The sequence below is a fragment of the Xyrauchen texanus genome, chromosome 21 (assembly GCF_025860055.1).
Source record: "Xyrauchen texanus isolate HMW12.3.18 chromosome 21, RBS_HiC_50CHRs, whole genome shotgun sequence".
Classification (NCBI taxonomy): domain Eukaryota; kingdom Metazoa; phylum Chordata; class Actinopteri; order Cypriniformes; family Catostomidae; genus Xyrauchen; species Xyrauchen texanus.
The window spans coordinates 26,760,402-26,779,173 of NC_068296.1; the positions used below are offsets into that span (position 1 = coordinate 26,760,402).

Here is an 18,772-nt window from a genome sequence, read left to right on the forward strand (position 1 = left end):
TCTAAACAATATAACAGAAGTCATTAACAAGCTGGCAATTATATGTTATATGTATAATATGTTATATATATAATAAATGTTGATAGTATTTCTCTCATTGAGGATGAAATGTGCACTTTATTGCAAGTTGCTTTGGTAAGAAAGTACCTGCTAAGAATACAAGATATCTAGAAAATACGCTCACTGTGACTGATTCACATTTTTCCTTGGAAGTGGTATATTCTGTGGTAGTTTCTTTCATCAACTTGCATAAAATATTTTTTCATGACAGTGCACTTCTAAGGTATGAACAGGGCAGATTTACGGTGTAATAGTTGTTTGTCATACCCTCCTCTCATTTTTGTTCAGTAGTCCTTTATTACATAATTTCTTACACCACGATGTAGCAAAACTAGAACTATCCTGCTATAATCAATGAAGCTGTTTACATTCCAAGCAGGCAACTTTGATTATAACGTTCACAGACAGCGTGTTAGCCTGAAGATGAATTCTAGGTCTCTCATCAGAAGTTGCACTGCAAAACACACTACATCATCTCACATATACTGCTCAAACCCATTCAATGAGTGAAATGCAAGAAAAAAATCTGAAGAAGTCAATGTTTTACTACAAAACAGAATTAGAAGCAGAAGTGATAGGGTAAGTAATAATTTAAAGCAAGGTTGGTGTTTTGCGGTATGAGGAAAAACACACCAATACCACTATATGATTACTATGCTCTCCACTGGCATCGCCAAGTGGCTTACTTCGTTTCAGCCAATGTGGTACGTTGATTGAATTAAGACTAGTGATGGAAGCTGAGAACATGCGTTCCCCATTTAAAGTCCCCTGTTATGGTTTAAAGATTGTGGATTTTTATAACTCTATAATTCTATAACTGTGTTTAGTTACCTTTGGCCGTCTCACATCTCCCATCACTGAAAATTCAGGAAGTCTGTAATTCTAGCAGGTTCACTCAGTCTCAGAGACTCCAGAGATGGATGGTCAATCTGAATCCTCACAGGTCTGTTTCACTGCACAGTATTGAGTGCAGATGTAATGTCTCGTCTCACAGTCACAACCCTATTATGTTTTGGCGTGTGTTTCAAGTTTTAGTAAACAATTCCTCAAATTAAAGTAGCATGTTGCAAGTCCTAGCTAAGCATGCCTCAATTCTGACAATTCAACATCCAAGTTTACTAATATAAGAGAAGACACGCAGAATGAGGAGACTGGGACAGGATGTTTCAGGTCTCAGGTGAGCTTTTAATCACAAACTTCGGGGTAACACAGTCACAACTGGCACAGTAACTTCTTCAGCTTCACAAACTCTTTAGTGTCACAGCCTCTTAATCAACACAAATTCTTTAACGTCACAACTCAGTAGCTTCACCGTGAGACTCTCGTGCCAGACTCTCTCTTCCCCTCTGCTGGTGTCGTGACTGCTTATATGCCACTCTCCCCATGCTCACTGGAATTAGAGACAGGTGTTAGACATAATCTAGCTCAGGAGTAAGTGCCCTTACCGCTTTCTCTCTCTCTGGATGGATTCTCGACCCCACCCCACCCCCCACCCCCCTCTGCCACAACTAAGAACTATAAAATTAAGTTCTGTAATTAAGTTTTGGTGTATGGGTTTCTGCTCTTTAAGGGATAGTTCACCCAAAAATGTAATTTTTTAATAATTTACTCGCCCTCAGTGCATGACTTTCTTTCATCTGCTGAACACGAACAAAGTTTTTTGAAGAATATTTCAGCTCTGTAGGTCCATACAATGCAAGTGAATGGTGGCCAGAACTTTGATGGTCCAAAACACCTATTAAGGCAGCATAAAAGTGATCCATGTGATTCCAGGGGTTTCATCAATGTCTTCTGAAGCGTCATGATAGTTGTGGGTGAGAAACAGATCAATATTTAGTCTGTTTTTATTATAAATCTAAAAATGTTTTTGTTTCTGGCGATTCACCTTCTTTGTGTATATTGCCATCTACAGGCAGGGAGGAGAAGTAATAGTAAAAAAAAAAAAAGCTTAAATATTGATCTGTTTATCACCCACACCTATCATATCACTTCTAATGATATAGATTTAACCACTGGAGTCATATGGATTACTTTTATGCTGACTTTATATGAATTTTGGACCTTCAAAGTTCTGGCCACCATTCACTTGCATTGTATGGACTCACAGAGCTGAGATATTCTTCTAAAAATCTCAGTTTGTGTTCAGTAGAAGAAAGTCATACACATCTGGGATTGAGACACATCTGGTTGATCTTTCCCTGTTTTCCACACCTCGGAAAAATCAGTAAAGCTTTCTAAAATCAAGCTTAGTAGTAATGGCTTAACATTAAGTTGATCTCAGCACCTCTAAATTGTCTTTTATTGTTCAGGCATTTTCAAAAATTCCCATACCTTGTAATTACAGCATGAACTTTTCCCAGTCTTATTCTTTTCAGAGCTTTCAAGCCTCATAATTGCAGCAATCACGTTTTATGAAAAGTGTGGTTTGGACCATTCTGTCTAAGCTTAATAGTGTGTGTTATTTGAGAAGAGGGTGGAGGCGCAATAAGATGTGAATGACGGGGGAGATGAAGGTAGGGGGGGTATTGGCTGTCATCGAAGCAGAAGCCATGCTTTTCATCACATGCAGTCACTTGTGCACATTAAGCCGAAAAGCTATTGCTCGTGGGTGTAAACAATACCAAAGCACCTTGGCACCCACATGGAATAATGACAGGGTTATATTTTGCACAAAGGTACAAGCAGAGTATCACTCCAGGTGTTGTGTGGATTTGTCTTCATTGTAAAGTAATTTCCGAATGACGGCTGAATGCTCTGCCTTGACGTTCACTTCCAGTATTTTGAAGAAACAGCCATTTACTCATATTTGTGTGGTTTTATTGTTTCTAAATCACACGGTTTTGTTAGTGATTTAAAAGAGACTTTTGGAAATCTTGTTGGTTAACTCTTTCAGGAAATGTTATGAAATTTGTGTGCTGTGCTTTACAAAGGCAGTGGGGTCCAAATGTGTGAGACCATATTAAAAACATGGATTTTTTTTTTCTTTTTTTACAAGTTTAAGGATTAAATAATTTTATAACAAAGAAAAGTTATGAAAAATTTCAGGTTCTGCACTATTTCTAGGTCACTTATCAAATGTAAGCAAATTTGTGATATTGACCATGTTAACTCTAAAGGGTCATATATATCATTGCTTCCATTGAAGCACACAATATGCTCTTTGGAACATTCTTAAATCATGCCTAGATAACATGGATCATCATGTTTTGCACAAACTTGTGGAATCCATGCCAGCTCAAGTACATGCTGATTGCTTTACATTAAAGGGATAAAGCCAAATTTATTCTCTCATCATTTACTCACCTTCATGCCCTCCCAGATGTGTATGATTTCATTTATTCTGCTGAACACAAACAAAGATTTTTAGAAGAATATTTCTTCTCTGTAGTCCATACAATGCAAGACACTGAGGATTAGAGCTGGAGTCCATGGGCCGGAGTCGGAAAGTATATAAAATCACACTATTTAGAACTATTTGATCTTGATACTTGTTATACTATCTTACATGAGGTGATTGGTCGAGCTCTTAGAAAGATGTCATGTATTAAAATTAGGGATCTTGGCAAATATACAGAGAAAAGTTGGGAAACTTTGAAACTGTAATTTGCAAAGCTAGAATTTACTCATAATCTAAAGTAGTTTAACCATAGTCAAGCTACCCCTTTGGAAAAGTAGTAACCACAACTAATGACAAGATCATTTAAATATTCAGAACAGTACTTACCACAATTAGGTTGAAAGGATTAACACACTCTAAATTATAATACTGTTTGGAAAAAAGTGATAAAAATATGGCTGATAACATCACTGCTGATGGATGACTCATAATAATCTATCAAGCAGCTTTTAGAACTTGTTTATTCAAATGAACCAACTTATTAGCTAAAATCAATAATTTCAAAGGGAGACGCATTTGATTATTTTTCAAGTTGAGTGACACAAAGTGACAAACAATATTGATGCAGTGTTTTGTCATGCTACACTGCTTAAAGTTTTAGTTTGAACATAGCTGAGTGTTACGCTTCTGTTCTACCCACTCCGTTCGAGATTCGAACCGGCATCTTTGGCATGGGATGTGTGTGCGCTAACAAGTAGGCTAAAGGCTATAGCCTCTAGCATCAGTCAATAGTGCACCTCTTGAGGTCAGCAGAGTGAGGTTCACATTGCACAGCTGTCTATCAGTTGGCCACTGTTACATAGGGTGACCATACGTCCTCTTTTTCCTGGACATTTCCTCTTTTTCGGACCTTAAAAAAAGCATCTGGCCAGGATTTCAAAATTTGCGAAAATGTCCGGGATTCAGCTTTAGTTGCATTATGATGTGCATCAGGTCTAATACTTCATTGTGTGTGTGTGTGTGCGTGTGTTTGTGTGTGTGTGTGTGTGTGTGTGTGCATATTTGCTTTGCTTTAACCTGTCTTTGTAAGTCCCGCCTTCTCTTATTTTAACAGTCTTGCAGCAACTATTGGCCAATTTCCTGCCTGTCAATCTCTCCGCAAATGCGCGAAGTGCTGTTGTGTTCAGCATCAAACAGTTGCTTGACGGAAGCAGCCAATGACAGCTGAGTGGAAACAATGCCCAAACGAAAGTGCAAATTTACAGAAGATTTGCACAAAAAATGCCCATGCTTTCGTCCAGGTCGAGATCCGTTGGAAGCAGAAAGTATGACATGTAAAGATGGCACTTATGTGTCAGTTGCTAATAAAGGTGCAAGTGATGTAGAAGCCCACATTAGCTCTGCAAAGCATAAAGGCTCAGCAAAAGGTGAAAGTTCATCAGGTAAATTAACGGACTACTTTTTGCGACCAGGTAAAATTGTTATCACATTATTTTCAAAATTACATTCAAAATAATAGTAATAGTAAATGAAGGTACACTCATAGCATCAAATATTTATGTACATATTTATTTATATATATTTATGTTACGCTAATAGAGTGTCTTTTTCACTAAATTAAAGTTTGCATTCATAGTAACACTGTTTTGAACCCTATTATTCCACCCCACCCCCGGCGAAATAAAAAGGTGTCCTCTTTTTGGAAAAACAGAATATGGTCACCCGTTACATGAACAACTACTGTTCCACTATACTGGAAAATGCCGTTAGTAGCATTGCTGCTTTTAATATTTACTGTACCTGTTCTCTAGTATGGAGATGCATTCTGCCTACAAGGGACATAGTGTATACTGAGACCATCTAGCTTTGCATGTAAAGACAGAGCTCTGTTGATATAAAGCCTTGAGCACACAAATCTAATGAGCAACCCGTAACATTATTTTGATCCACCCAAGATTGGGTTTGAATTTCAAATTTGGAATAACCTTCTGGAGACTTGTGATTTTCTTAAGGGGTTTCCACCCTCTTTTCAAACAACATTAGCTGTGACCTCTCTGGCAGTCAATTCAGTATTATGTAATGCATGTGAATATGCCTATTGAAACCATTTTAGCTTGGGTTTAATGTACATGAATAGCATAAACAGTATAAAAGGTACAATTGTAGGTATCATAGGCTAAAAGCCATGAGTTTTGCATCATGAAAAAAAGTTCAGAATGGAGCATGAATGCCGAACCTTAATCTCCTGTTAAGAGCCCTGTATCCAATAAAACAATTTTTTTTCTTGTGTTGCATGAACCTCACCCAGATTTGGCTCTCGGTTTAGGGAGTTTGCTCAAAGAGGAAGAATGAGGCAAATTGAACATTTGGAAAACAAGTTAACGATTCATCTACTAGAGTCTTTTGGTTTGGAGCTGATTTCTGTAAGACTAGGAGCTGAAGCCAAACTCAAAGCACTGCATTAGTGGAGATCTGCCTTAAGCAAGGCTCACAGCCGAGATGTCGAATAGAATAATACTTACTCGTTTGTTCCATAAACACAGTCTCTGTTGTCTTAAAGGACACAACTAGAATGTGCTGAGACTTTTGCCTCGCCGTAGAAAGCAGCACCAGCTGCTGTTGTGCACGCTCAGCTAACATTGTTTGTTTACAAAGGTCATAAAGTGTGGTGCCTCTAAACACACCAGAGCTGATTCACACCATCAGTCAAATTCATTAAACAAGCAGATTTTGCCAGCTGAGCCCCCCAACACATCCTGCCACACATTAGTGTTTTTCATAAGAATTGATGCAAAGAATATTAAACAATGACTCCATTTTGACATCTGTATTGTCTGTGTTTTTGTGTATAAGAGGGAGGGTGGATAGAGAGAGCCTTTTTGGTGCAATTGTGTATGTATGTGTATTTGCGTCAGAGAGGAAGAGTGCAACAGTAATGTGATTGTAACACTATTATACCTGGAGGAAATGCTGTGACAGTAAGTTGGTAAGATCCATTTGTGAGTGACCACCTGCTGAAAGACAAGCAGTAGACAACTAAATTTGATATATTCACATGCCATGTTTTATTTTTCTGCACACTCAAAAAGTCATTAATCTTAATGGAATTGTAAAAAGTTTTAACAAGTAATCAAATGTCTTTAATTTAGATAAAGTCAGTTTCATTTAGCCAACATAATTTAGTAGGATTAGGTCAAATTAATGTACTATAGTAGTTTTAACTCAACTTTATTTAAACTTGATTTACTAAGGTTTATTTAATACAATCTCTTATGTTGGACACACTTAACTGAAAAATGTGTATATACTAGGAGAGCAAGTGTAAGGACAGTGAAAATGTTGCACTGTCAATTACACAGCAACTACTTATAGAGCTAAGCAGCACTTAAATCAAGTATCACTCTGAAGTACAAGCACTATTCCTCACCACAATGTTAACCCCCAAAACTCCAGTATAATAGACACTATTTTTTAATACCAATATAACAGAACACTAAACGTTAACAACACTTCATATTGTAATCTTGTTCAAAAATGCATAAAAACACTTAATTCAACACTTGTTCTCCCTATCCCGTCCCATGCAAAGCATGCTAGAAAATGAAAATCCACTGCCAGGTTTTATTAATGCTATATTAATACCACAAAACGTATTTATGTAGTCCCAATTTAAATAGATTAAGTAAACTCCTATTTTACTCATTTAAATGGTTAGAATTCAATTATATCAAGTTGTAACAAGATGTTCTAGAATTGTGTTGCTTTAGTTCAATTAATTATGTAAACAAGTAAAATATTTTGTGTAGGCCTACTATAAAGTAATAATAATCCACAATAACATTAAAAAGGAGCCCATGGTCATGGAAAACCATGCCTGGCAAAGTCATTAAAATGAAAAAATATTTTTTCAATTACGGTTTTCAAATTTTGCCCTGCTTTGTAAATTGCTCTTGGATAGAGTAACTCTGGCTCACAAACACTAGTGAAGTCTGATTTGTACAGCTTGATCTCATGATATTTACATGACAATGGCAAAAAAAAAATGTAATCAAAATGTTGTGCTTCAGTGCACATTTGGCTGCATTCCCAGTGAAATATCCAGTGGGGGGCGACAAAAGTGAGTGAAATTATATTGTAATCAGACAAAGTTTTTAAGATGAAAATTAGATGGATGTTTTAATGAGAAAAACATACCTCCCTAACCTAAAACTTAAGCTTAAACATAACCATGTTAAAAAAAAATAAAATGAGAGGTAAACAAATCAGATTTCCTTTCCCTTCCCCTTAACCTATGACTAAACCTGACCGATAGTGAACAAATATATAAATGAGAGGTGAACAAAACAAGACATCCTTACCATTAACCTATGCCTAAACATATGCCATAGTGTTTTAAAAGCATTAAAAGCACATTTACAACATTTTATGTCTCTTCTATTACACTTTCGCTGCACTTTTACTTTTGTTTCAAGTGTCCTTGTCTGGGCTCGATCTTTGGTACAAAATTTTATCAGGTGAGCTACCATGCAAGCTAATCATTTTGGAATAAGTGTGTAAATGTCTGTAATACAAGAATGATGCATTAGAGTAAAAGAGTTTTGATATTATAATAATAATAATAGCAGGGTGTGAGTAATAGAGCGAAAAATAAGTGTCTATAAATTCATAAACAGCCATAGTACCCATGATTTGTGTGAAAGCTAATACAAACACAGTTGTTGTAGCACCACTAGTGTTAATCTCACCAGGAAACTGCAGCAAATTGTAGAAAGCGGAACTTAAAACTACATTTGCAAAAATGAAGATATAGAAATGTTCATTCTATAAGACTAGGTTCGATTTTTAAACCAATCATTCTTTAGAGTTTATTCTGATTTCAGAATGATTCATTAGTAAATCAGTCTGATTTTGAGTGATTTAAAAAAAATCCTTATGGAAAAGTCAACAAATGGAAAAATCTTGGAAATTCATTGTTTCCTTGCATAAAAAATGTTAAGAAAAGCTCATAAGCATATTTGTCCTGTCTGGTTTGTATAGGCGATAGACTTAAGATTATATTTCCAAATAACCCCAAATGCCCCGTGTTTAGGTAGTAACACTAATGAGTGGCTAAACATGCAGAAATTAATGGATCTGATGGTCTCAGAAGCATCTGATTTGTTCGTTTTTAAGATCTAAACAGTGAAGATTTGGGTTACAATAACAGATAATAGACTGGATGGACAATGGATGGATGCATACAATTCCAGATTGTTGTAAGTGTCACATAACAGCAACTAGCAGTCTTAATAATTAAGTGTACTTTTAACCTCGGCAAATTGTAGGGAGCTATTAACAATCTGAGCAATTGTGCTCAGCTTTTTACTGGAACTTGTAAAGCACTTTAATGCTCAAATACAAAGTTTATTGAAGTATATCAAATGACCATTTTAACTGCAATTGACGATAGAAGTCTAAGTTATTCTTCTGTACCGGGGAGCTCAGTTTCAAAGGTCCCCCATAAGGCCTCGATCAAATCACTCTCTGACGTCGTGTATGGCCTATGTTAAAGACCCAATAACACAGAGCGCCTCTCAGCAAAGTCAAAATGATGAATCGCACAGATCCAGTCAAACAATTACTGTGCAATTTGGAGCACAGTTGCTCGCAAATTACCACTCCGCACCAGGAAGAATGCAAAGAGTAATGAGCGGAGACTCAAAAGAAAATAAAGTTTTCAAATATGAATGCCTCAGAGGGAACACACGGAGGAATCTATTAGCTCCTCAGAACTGAATTACCATCAGGATTGGGGACAGTTCAGACTGAACATCTTTCTTTCTTTCTGTCTTGCATTCTCACTTAGATTCATCCTTCCAACAATGTACCCCTCTGTCTGAATGCCCTGAGATTGGTCTAGAATGGGGTCGGCAGATAGCACTTTGTCCCGTATTGCTCAGTGTGTATTGATCATTGATGACAGTGTGACTTACTTCAGCAGGGGAGAGACGGGGCATTGCATGTGCTGTTTTTGGTGATGTATGTTGGGTCACTGCAGGAGGTAGTGCTTTCCATTACCAGTTGTTTTGAAGTTTTTTGGAGAGAAGTAACACAGGGTGTCCGGGCTGGCTATGACACAGACATTTAGCTCAGTATCACATTGACGCACACAGCAGGCATACACAGCATGGTCATTACCGAGCATCCATTGACGGGTCATGTTTCCACATGTCAACATGATGGTGTGTTTGTGTGCTTGTGATTTACTGCCTTTTATCTCTTCTGATAACAGTTAGTCAGCTCTTTGTATGTGCTGCCTGCAAATTTAATCCTCGTTTCTGTCTGTGTGCGGCATATGAATTTGAGGTTTCCATTTACAACTATGCATTATTTTTATTTTTATGTTATTTAAACTAACATAAATAGTATCTCCCAATGAGTTGCTGAAGGTCCAATGTTTTTTTTTAATGCCAGTCAATAATTTCCTCGAAATTTACATTTACATTTATGCATTTGGCAGACGCTTTTATCCAAAGCGACTTACAGTGCACTTATTACAGGGACAATCCCCCCGGAGCAACCTGGAGTTAAGTGCCTTGCTCAAGGACACAATGGTGGTGGCTGTGGGGATTGAACCAGCATCCTTCTGATCACCAGATTACCAGTTATGTGCTTAGACCACTACACCACCACCACTCCATAGTCCCTCAATTTAAACGTTCCCTCAATTTAAATGTTAATATCTAAAAACACTATAAATAAGAGCAGCAAAACTGTATTATGTAAAAAGAAAGTAAATAAAATATCATACAGTATCACAAAGCTTTTTGTTTTAGAGGTATGGAGGCTTTAAATAATATAATTAACTATGATTACGTTTTTTTTCTCTTCTCCCTACTTATACATTATTGTATATGTATAGACAATTAAAAGCAAGTCATTCATAGGTTGATTCAGGCCCAAATTGTAAAAATTGCATTTGACATAAATTGTGGTGCTATGTTTGCTCATTCATAGAACCAACCCCACATAGAGTAGCAGCACTGGCTCAACCAATAGTATGAGTTTGGAGTGGGACTTCCTCTTTGGCAGACCAATGGAAGACTGGGGGAGTGTTTGGGGAACAGTCTTTATTTTTGCAATTCTGTTTGGTGATGCTAATGCCACAGAAATGACACATTTCACCTTTAAAAATCCAGTTAGTGCGGAAGGGAATGGAAACGTTGTGTACAGTATATGACCTGCAGTTCAAAAGAAACTGAATTATTAAGAAGACAACACACTATCCATTTGTTTATCCATCAAGTTGTTAATAGGCCTTTTATGCAGGATTCTGTTTACTTGTCTATTTTCTTTCTACAGTTTTTATGTTGTCTCTTGTATTATTTCCCTTGTGTTTGGTTGTCCTTAATATGTTGAAAGTGCCTATTGGGTAAGCACTTCATATGTTAAATGCTAATAACTATATGTGTCTATGTGTATGTGTGTGAGAATTTGCTATGTGGGAATGTTTAGGGGTTTGTGCTGACCGTTTCCCTGACAGTCATGTCTTATATTCAAACAGACTTATGCCGTCAGCGACAAATCCACAGACCGATCCAACTTTCTGATCACCTAACAACTCACAGCAAATCCCTGGGCCTGCTTCTAAAAACCATTTTAGGGTTGCGGTCAGCCAGCACTGGAGACATACTGTGCAGTCACACGGCGCATGTAGACTCTGTTGCGTCCCTCTCTTAAATCTCCCCCTTCTGATGCCCAGAAATGCAGCCTTCCTGGTTCTCATTGCCGTACATATGGCCTCCATCTGGCTAGGACAGCCAATATGATAATGTGGCCTGGAGTTGGCTGGCTCTATGAACACGTGTGATTTAAGCTATTAGAGAAACACACTTCAAATTATTGTTCGATCATCACTGCTACATGGTTAAACAGATTTTGGCTTAGGAGTTCTGATTGGTACATACGGTGTAGGAAAGACCACCATTGCATAGTTATTGCACAAGTCTCTTGTGTTTCACTGAAATACTGTACCATATTGCACTGCAATCTTGCATAAGAAATGTTGGATATTATTTTACCCATGTGTGGGTTTAACCTAGCATAGGGTTAGCACAGCAGTTAACTAGCACAAAACTGCATGAGTGTAATTCTATAAGTGTTGTGGGTGTAGGTTTACATGTGGTCTGGTCTGTACCAAAACCTATTGAGCTGCTTGACGGAATCACTTTTTTAGCTTTCACATAATATGCTATAGTGTTGTAGAAGCTACTTTGAAACGGTTGCTATCATTTAAAAAGTATTTAGATAAACTACAATCTACAAAAGAGCCAAAAGAAAGCTAATTACATTAAAGCTAGCTATCCAGGAAGCTATATCTTTTTAAATATGTAACTCAGACGATATCAAGTATTTTTTTACAACCAGCATTTATCTGGCACAAAAACAAAGATCTCGATTTGGGTGTCAGCATTAAACAGAAAATTTTACTTTAAAAAGACGTAAAATGCAGTGAAGGCATCTGCGCAGGGATTCAAATAAAACAATGAATCACTTTTTGAACCTGTTCATTTATATTAACAATTACAAAAATTGAGAGTTGATGGAAAAATAATTTTCTAACGCTACGCTATACACGACAGGACAGTTTAGGAATGAGTATTCCCCTGATGTAATGCTGCTTGCTTGTGCAAATACTTATCTAAACAGCGATGTAGCATTTTGTCATGCTAAACCCCTACTAGTTTGAAAGAGTAGTTTGTGACCAGAAAAGCTACAATGTTTTGAAAACAACTAAACTATCCTCATGCTCAAGCTCGCGCTACTAAACAAGTTAGTAGCATCTCAACACTGTTAAGCTGGCGTTGTTCTGTGAGAAATTCAGGGAGTTGTTTTTCCGCAATCAGACTGGAAGACAGAAAGAGAGAGAATGTGCTTATGTTGCCATCTGTGTGTACACATCTACTCTCAGGTTAAGAGAATAGGCCGGGCTTTACTGGCCTTTAAAATAGATTTAAATACAGACTCAGAGCCCCAATGAGGTCAGTGGTGTATCCACACTCAGCACGCGTGCATGGAAAAGCTGGGAAACCTCCGTTCTGGCCCAGTGGCTCCTCCCCAGGAACTGCCCAAGCATACAATGCTGAGTTACCCGGCTAATGTTCTCCTGTCAACCGGTCAACTGGTCCACTGTGAAGCATGAGATAAGTAATGTAATTCAATTCTGGCACCCATGAGGTAAAATACACGCTCCTTGAGAAAACAGACTTGCAGTATGAGTAGCAATTTGGACATAATTTTAATGGCCATAATAATCCTTAGCCTAATCTACAGCGGCATCACTGGCAAATATGGTACACATGACAGACATGAATATGCGGCTTGAGAGGAAAGGTTTTCACATCATGACCCTGTATTGTGATCATACATTTTATACTATACAGCATTATGCAAATGCATTTTCATACTGATTTTGAACCTGTGATTGAAGTGGTGGAAGCAATGTTTAAGTTTACGGTTGCGGGCTATAGGGATGTTTTCCTACACCATGATGCTTAGATTGCCCAGTAGATACATATCTCACTTACTTTTTTAATAATAATAATAAGTCTACAATCCTCCCTGAAATATTTACTTGGTTTGTATGTGCAAGGAACGGCAGCTGATGGAGTTTCGGGTACCCCCCTAGGGTAATATGGTGCGCCCATAGTGTAAAATGCATATAGGGAGCAGGCCAGTACCGGTCAGTAGAACCACATTGAAGATGAATAATACCAAGAAATGTATTCAGATGGTCCCATATCACATCCTTCACAGTTTCAGCAATAAATGCTTCTTTAATTATTATTAATAAAAGTATATATCATTTCTTATATGCTGAGAAATTTCCTGACCAGTGACTTATAAAAAATATAATTGTTTTTATTCTTCGATTATTTATCTTTATCTTCTTTATGTATAAATCTGTGTTGGTTTACATGTATTTTATAAAAACATTTATTTACTTTATTTTAATTATTCATTTTTTCCTTCACCTGTAGGCTTCTTGTCTTTATGACTCAACTCAGTGATTGTATTCATACATTGTTGGATCTGTGTAATTTTGTACATCTTATTGTACATTTATATTGAACCTTCTATTTTTTTTATAAAAAAAATCCACAGTTTTAGCATAATGTTTGGACTTTTGAGATGACTCCTGACCCACTGTATGAAAGATGTCAAAGTGTAGATGCGGAAAAAGAAAGTTTTTTGCTATGATTATGTAATGTTAACAAACCTTTAAAGCCTCAAACAACTGTAAAAAAAAATATTTAAACAACTTTACAGCTCAAATAATACATGATTTTTAACAGAAGAATTCATTTATGTGCTTTTATAAAATTATAAGCTTCAAATTTCTGCTATTTAAACCCTCCAAAAATTAGCCACATTCACTTCCATTGTAAGTGCCTCACTGTAACCTAAATTTCATAGATTTGTTTTAAAGAAAAGGAGGTACAAGTCTAAATTATTTTCTGTGGTAATCAATATTATGCCACAAATGCAGTTGATTGAGCTTGAACCTGGAATATTCTTAGTTTGGCACTGTTTATTTTCAGAATAATCACACAGACTCAAAGGCTAAGTGTTTAGGAAAAGCTAGGCATTTTGAGTGAATCTGTGTGTGTGTGTGTGTGTGTGTGTGTGTGTGTGTGTGTGTGTGTGTGTGTGTGTGTGTGTGTGTGTGTGTGTGTGTGTTTCTCCATGTGTGAAGTCTTTATAGCCCAATTTAATTTGAAAAGTTTACCCTGGACGATATTTGAGGAAGTAGGGCCGAAAGAAAGCCAGCGAGATGCCAGTCTTACCACCCGTTGCTTTAAGTGTTTCAGGCTGGCTGTGCCTGCGCCTGGCACACTCATCTGTCACGAAAACCTGCTGAGAGTTTTAATAAGCAAGAGGTTGTAGGGAATGGGGGGAATTCTGCTCCGCTCTAGGAACTTTTACACCTGTCAGTCATTCCTTATTTAGTTGAGAGGTGTAAAATGGACAGAACGTTATTACAGATCTTATTGTGAACTTTCACGAACACCAGATTTGCTGATAAACATTAATTTGACTTTGCTAAAGCATAAATCTCTAAATAGTTGTTCAGTGTTGCCTTTTTAATCCTGTTGCTCATTAGATTCAACATATAAACTGTTGATCTGCAAGAATTTTGTGCTGAATTTAACAGGTTGGCTCAGAAAAGGAATTTTGAATAATTGAATATAACCTTATTAATAAAGTGCCAAAAAGTAAATAATAATTGATAAAAACACATTTTCTGATTATGGGACATGTATTCCCATATGTTTTATTGTGCCAACATCTCTTTATTTTATTAACATTGTTTTAATCAGTTCTACTGCAGAAGTAGGATACTTGGCCATGGACTTTGAGAAGTGAGGTATGGTCTTGCATTACTAAACACCTGTACATCCTCCCTTGCTGCAGGCATGTAACCATCACTCCACCCCTGCCTTGTCTCCATGGTAACCTAGTTTTAAAAAAATCAGGATGCTCCCCCTCCTTGAAGCAAAACACATTTACTAGATAGACCACATGATCTACATCATAGCAATTATGTAAGGGTGCATTTTTAATAGCATCCCATAGACTTGCTATTATGAGGATTTTGTCTAGCAATATATATACATAATGGTAAGTAACTTACACTGTCATCACACTACTATCTCCGTGGGCATACTGATTTAGGATTCATATCTTTCTCATTCTCAGGCTGCTCCTAAAATTACATTTGCCCACAAGTAAATGCGATTGGTCAAATGGAAGCCCTCTTGTCATTGAACAGCAAAATAGAGTAATTTGTTTCTGCCACATCATAATTTAACACTCCAGCTCCAGAAGTGCTTGGTAACAATGGAAGTGATGGCAACACATAGATGAGAGCGAATCCAATTTTCATGGAGTCCACCCATCATGTTAAAAACAATAACTGTGATTGAAACACTTACAGAGTGTCACCTCAGTGATTCGACTGTTATTATGGCTGAAAAAGCATTGTATGGTGCTGCAAAGCTGAACATGGTGCAAGTGAACCTTCAATCTAACACTTTCTGATGTCAGTATCACTTTGTGATGTTTTATTGGGATGATGTACAATCTTTAGACATGTCATCATTGAAACCTTTTATTAATATACACTCACAGAGTACTTCATTAGGTACACCTGTTCACCTACTTATTTATGTGATTATCTAATCAGCCAATCGTGTGGCAGCAGTGCAGTGCATAAAATCATTCAGTGATCTCACTGACCGTGGAATGATTGTTGATGCCAAACAGGCTGGTTTGAGTATATCTATAACTGCTGATCTCCTGGGATTTTCATGCACAACAGTCTGTAGATTTTTCTCAGAATGGTGCCAAAAACAAAAAAACATCCAGTGAGCGGCAGTTCTGTGAATGGAAATGCTTGTTGATGAGAGAGGTCAATGGAAAGCTAGATTGGTTCGAACTGACAGAAAGGCTACTGTAACTAAGATAACTGCTCTGTACAATTGTAATGAGCAGAATAGCATCTCATAATGCAAAACACTTTGAACCTTGAGGTGGATGGGATACAACAGCAGAAGAAAATGTGTTCCATAGTGTTCCTAATAATGTGCTCAGTGAGTGTATATGTCTCGACTTTATTTCCCTATCACAAATGAATGGTGGCAGTTCTTTACAGTAATTGCTGGTTTTCTGGAAAGGTAATACTCCTCACTTACTCCTTGTGAAAGCAGACAAAGCAAACTGCCTGCCAAGTCTCTCACCTGTTACCACCTAGGCCAGAGCCTTGTGGGACACGTTTATTCTTAAAGAAGATGTGTTAAATGAGCATTCCAATCAACCTGAGGTTGACACAGCAACCCTGGCACAACCAGTGGCAGTAGTTTGGGGTGAATCGATTTGTTTATCCATCCAATGGAAGACAGAGGGAGTATTTAAAAAATCTATTTGATTGTTATTTTTATTGTATTATGTTTGCAATTTTGTTTGGTGATGCTAGTAGTACAGTAATTAAACACTTTAGCTTTAAATTACCCTGGAGGTTGAAATATTTCAACTCACTGTAAAATTACAAAAAAAGTTTAGTCAACTTAAAAAATTTTTGAGATTGCTCAGCTTCAGGCAAATTAGTTGCACCAATTTAACAATTCAAGTTGGATTATAAGTTCCATGAACTCAATACAATAAGTTCAACAAACTCAAAAATATCAGTGATTAAGTTCAATAAACGTAATACGATATTCTTGATAATTATATACAAATATGTTCTTTATTAAGCAGATCTACATAATATCTTGTGTCAGCCCCTCCAAGATACCAAATAGTTGGTCCAATTTAAAAGGTGGTGTAAGTAACAAGTACTTCAAACTTTCTGAAGTTAAGTCAACATAATAACTATAGAAATTTAATCAAAGTGAACACTAATCACTTTAATGGTGACTTTAAACAAGCACAACTTTTTACAGAAAAACGTCATAAAAACACATACAGCTCAAACATCTATTAATTAAAAACATCTTACTTACAAATTATTTACATGTCCTCATAAGTCGGCACATTTTGACCAAGCACACTTAAATAGATTAAAGCACAAGTGATTGTGGGTATTGCCTTCAGCCACAATGCTTCTCCAGTGGTCATGCTTAGCCTTACAAGGTTCCCACAGATTTTGACCCATGAATATTCAAGACCTTTCAATGACTTTAACAGATGTTTATAACTACTGGATAACATCCTTAAACACTGTAGTCATAAAAGTAGTTTATAAATTCCCTGATGTTATTTTGCCACAAATGGCCTTCTTAGGACTGAGCATCAGTGATCAAACTGAGCATGTTTAAAAGGCTGTAAGTTGTACCTTCAACACCAAACTTGGCATTGTATGTGCTCACTGTTTAAAGACATAAGACTTAAATGGCATAAAAGTTGACTATTGGTTTTTCTAAGTAATCTGAACGTTTTCTTCAAAAGATAGGTCAATTAACTTGTATAATTGAATTTATCTGACAAAATTGAAGTTGGATTTCTTTTTTTTTTTGCTGTTTCTGTTGCTCTACTGGAAGAACATGGTGCTAGGAATGACAAGGTCATGGATTTGAGCCCCAGGAACACATTTGCATCTCCAAGATATTTTCCTTAGAATCTACTAGCTGTACATGAATTAATTTCTCTCTCTCTCTCTCTCTCTCTCCCTCTCTCTCTCTCTCTCTCTGTTTTTTTCTGTTGTCTAGGTATCCTAAATTTGCCAGACAGTTTGAGCCTGCACAGGAACCAGCAGCGCTCAGGTAAAGCGGGAGATGCCTACAGTCAGTCCGAGCAGCGTACTATTGAACAGTCTCTGCTGGCTACACGTGTAGGAAGTATCGCTGAGCTCAGTGAGTATCCTTACTGCACCATACTCTTGCTCTCTACCAGTCATACCTTGCTCAGAACAACACAAGTTAATATACACTTCCTGGCCCAAAAAAAAGTTGCATACTCTAATATTTAATTGGACTGCCTTTAGCTATGTTTACGGTGCGCATTTGTCATGGCATTGTTTTGAAAACCTTATGTAACATTTATTTCCGTCAGAGTTGCATACATTTTTGGCTGAGATCTTGTATTGATGACGGAAGAGTTGAACCCCTCCATAAAGTCTTCTCCAGCACATCCCAAAGACTTTCAATGGGGTTATGTTCAGGATTCTGTGGTGGCTAATTCATGTGTGAAAATGATTCCTCATGCTCCCTGAACCACTCTTTCACAATTTGAGCCCAATGAATCTTGGTATTGTCGTCCTGGAATATGCATAACATTGCTGAGTCTAGACCTGACCAATTGAAGCAACCTCAGATCATAACACTATCTCCAGAGGCTTGTACAGTACAGTGGGCACTATGCATGACAGGTGCATCACTTTACGAGCTTCCCTTGTTACCTTGACGTGCCCATCACTTTGGAATAAGGTAAATCTGGACTCATCAGACAACATGACCTTTTTCCATTGCTCCACAGTCCAATTATCATCGCATTGTGCTTGTGGAAATGCATAAACATAACTGTGAGTTCTACTGTCAATTTTTCATAATGTGACTTCAAGCGTTTTAGTGATCTCCAATCATTCACTATTTTATCCAGCCGCATAAATTCTGCAAAGCTGATGGTTCACCACTATCCTTCCAGATTTTAATAATGCGTTGGACAGTTCTTAACCCAATTCCAGTGATTTCAGAAATCTCCTTAATTTGTTTTCAAATTTGCCCCTTCTGAAACACTATAACATCTTTTCCATGACCATGGGATACGTCTTCCGACATGGTTGTTTAAGAAATGAGAAGCTGCACACTGCATCAGTTAGGTTTAAAAGAATTGTTGCCA

At 37.1% G+C, this 18,772-nt stretch overlaps 1 protein-coding gene across 1 annotated transcript in view; it reads left to right on the forward strand.

The window, feature by feature from the left end:
- The window catches only part of LOC127661844 (ankyrin repeat and BTB/POZ domain-containing protein 3-B), a 94,937-nt gene that overhangs the window by 29,821 nt on the left and 46,344 nt on the right, over window positions 1–18,772 (forward strand). Inside the window, exon 2 of the mRNA XM_052152770.1 lies at window positions 17,644–17,787. Within this exon, the coding sequence (XP_052008730.1) occupies window positions 17,644–17,787 (144 nt within the window). The remainder of the gene's footprint in view (window positions 1–17,643; window positions 17,788–18,772) is intronic.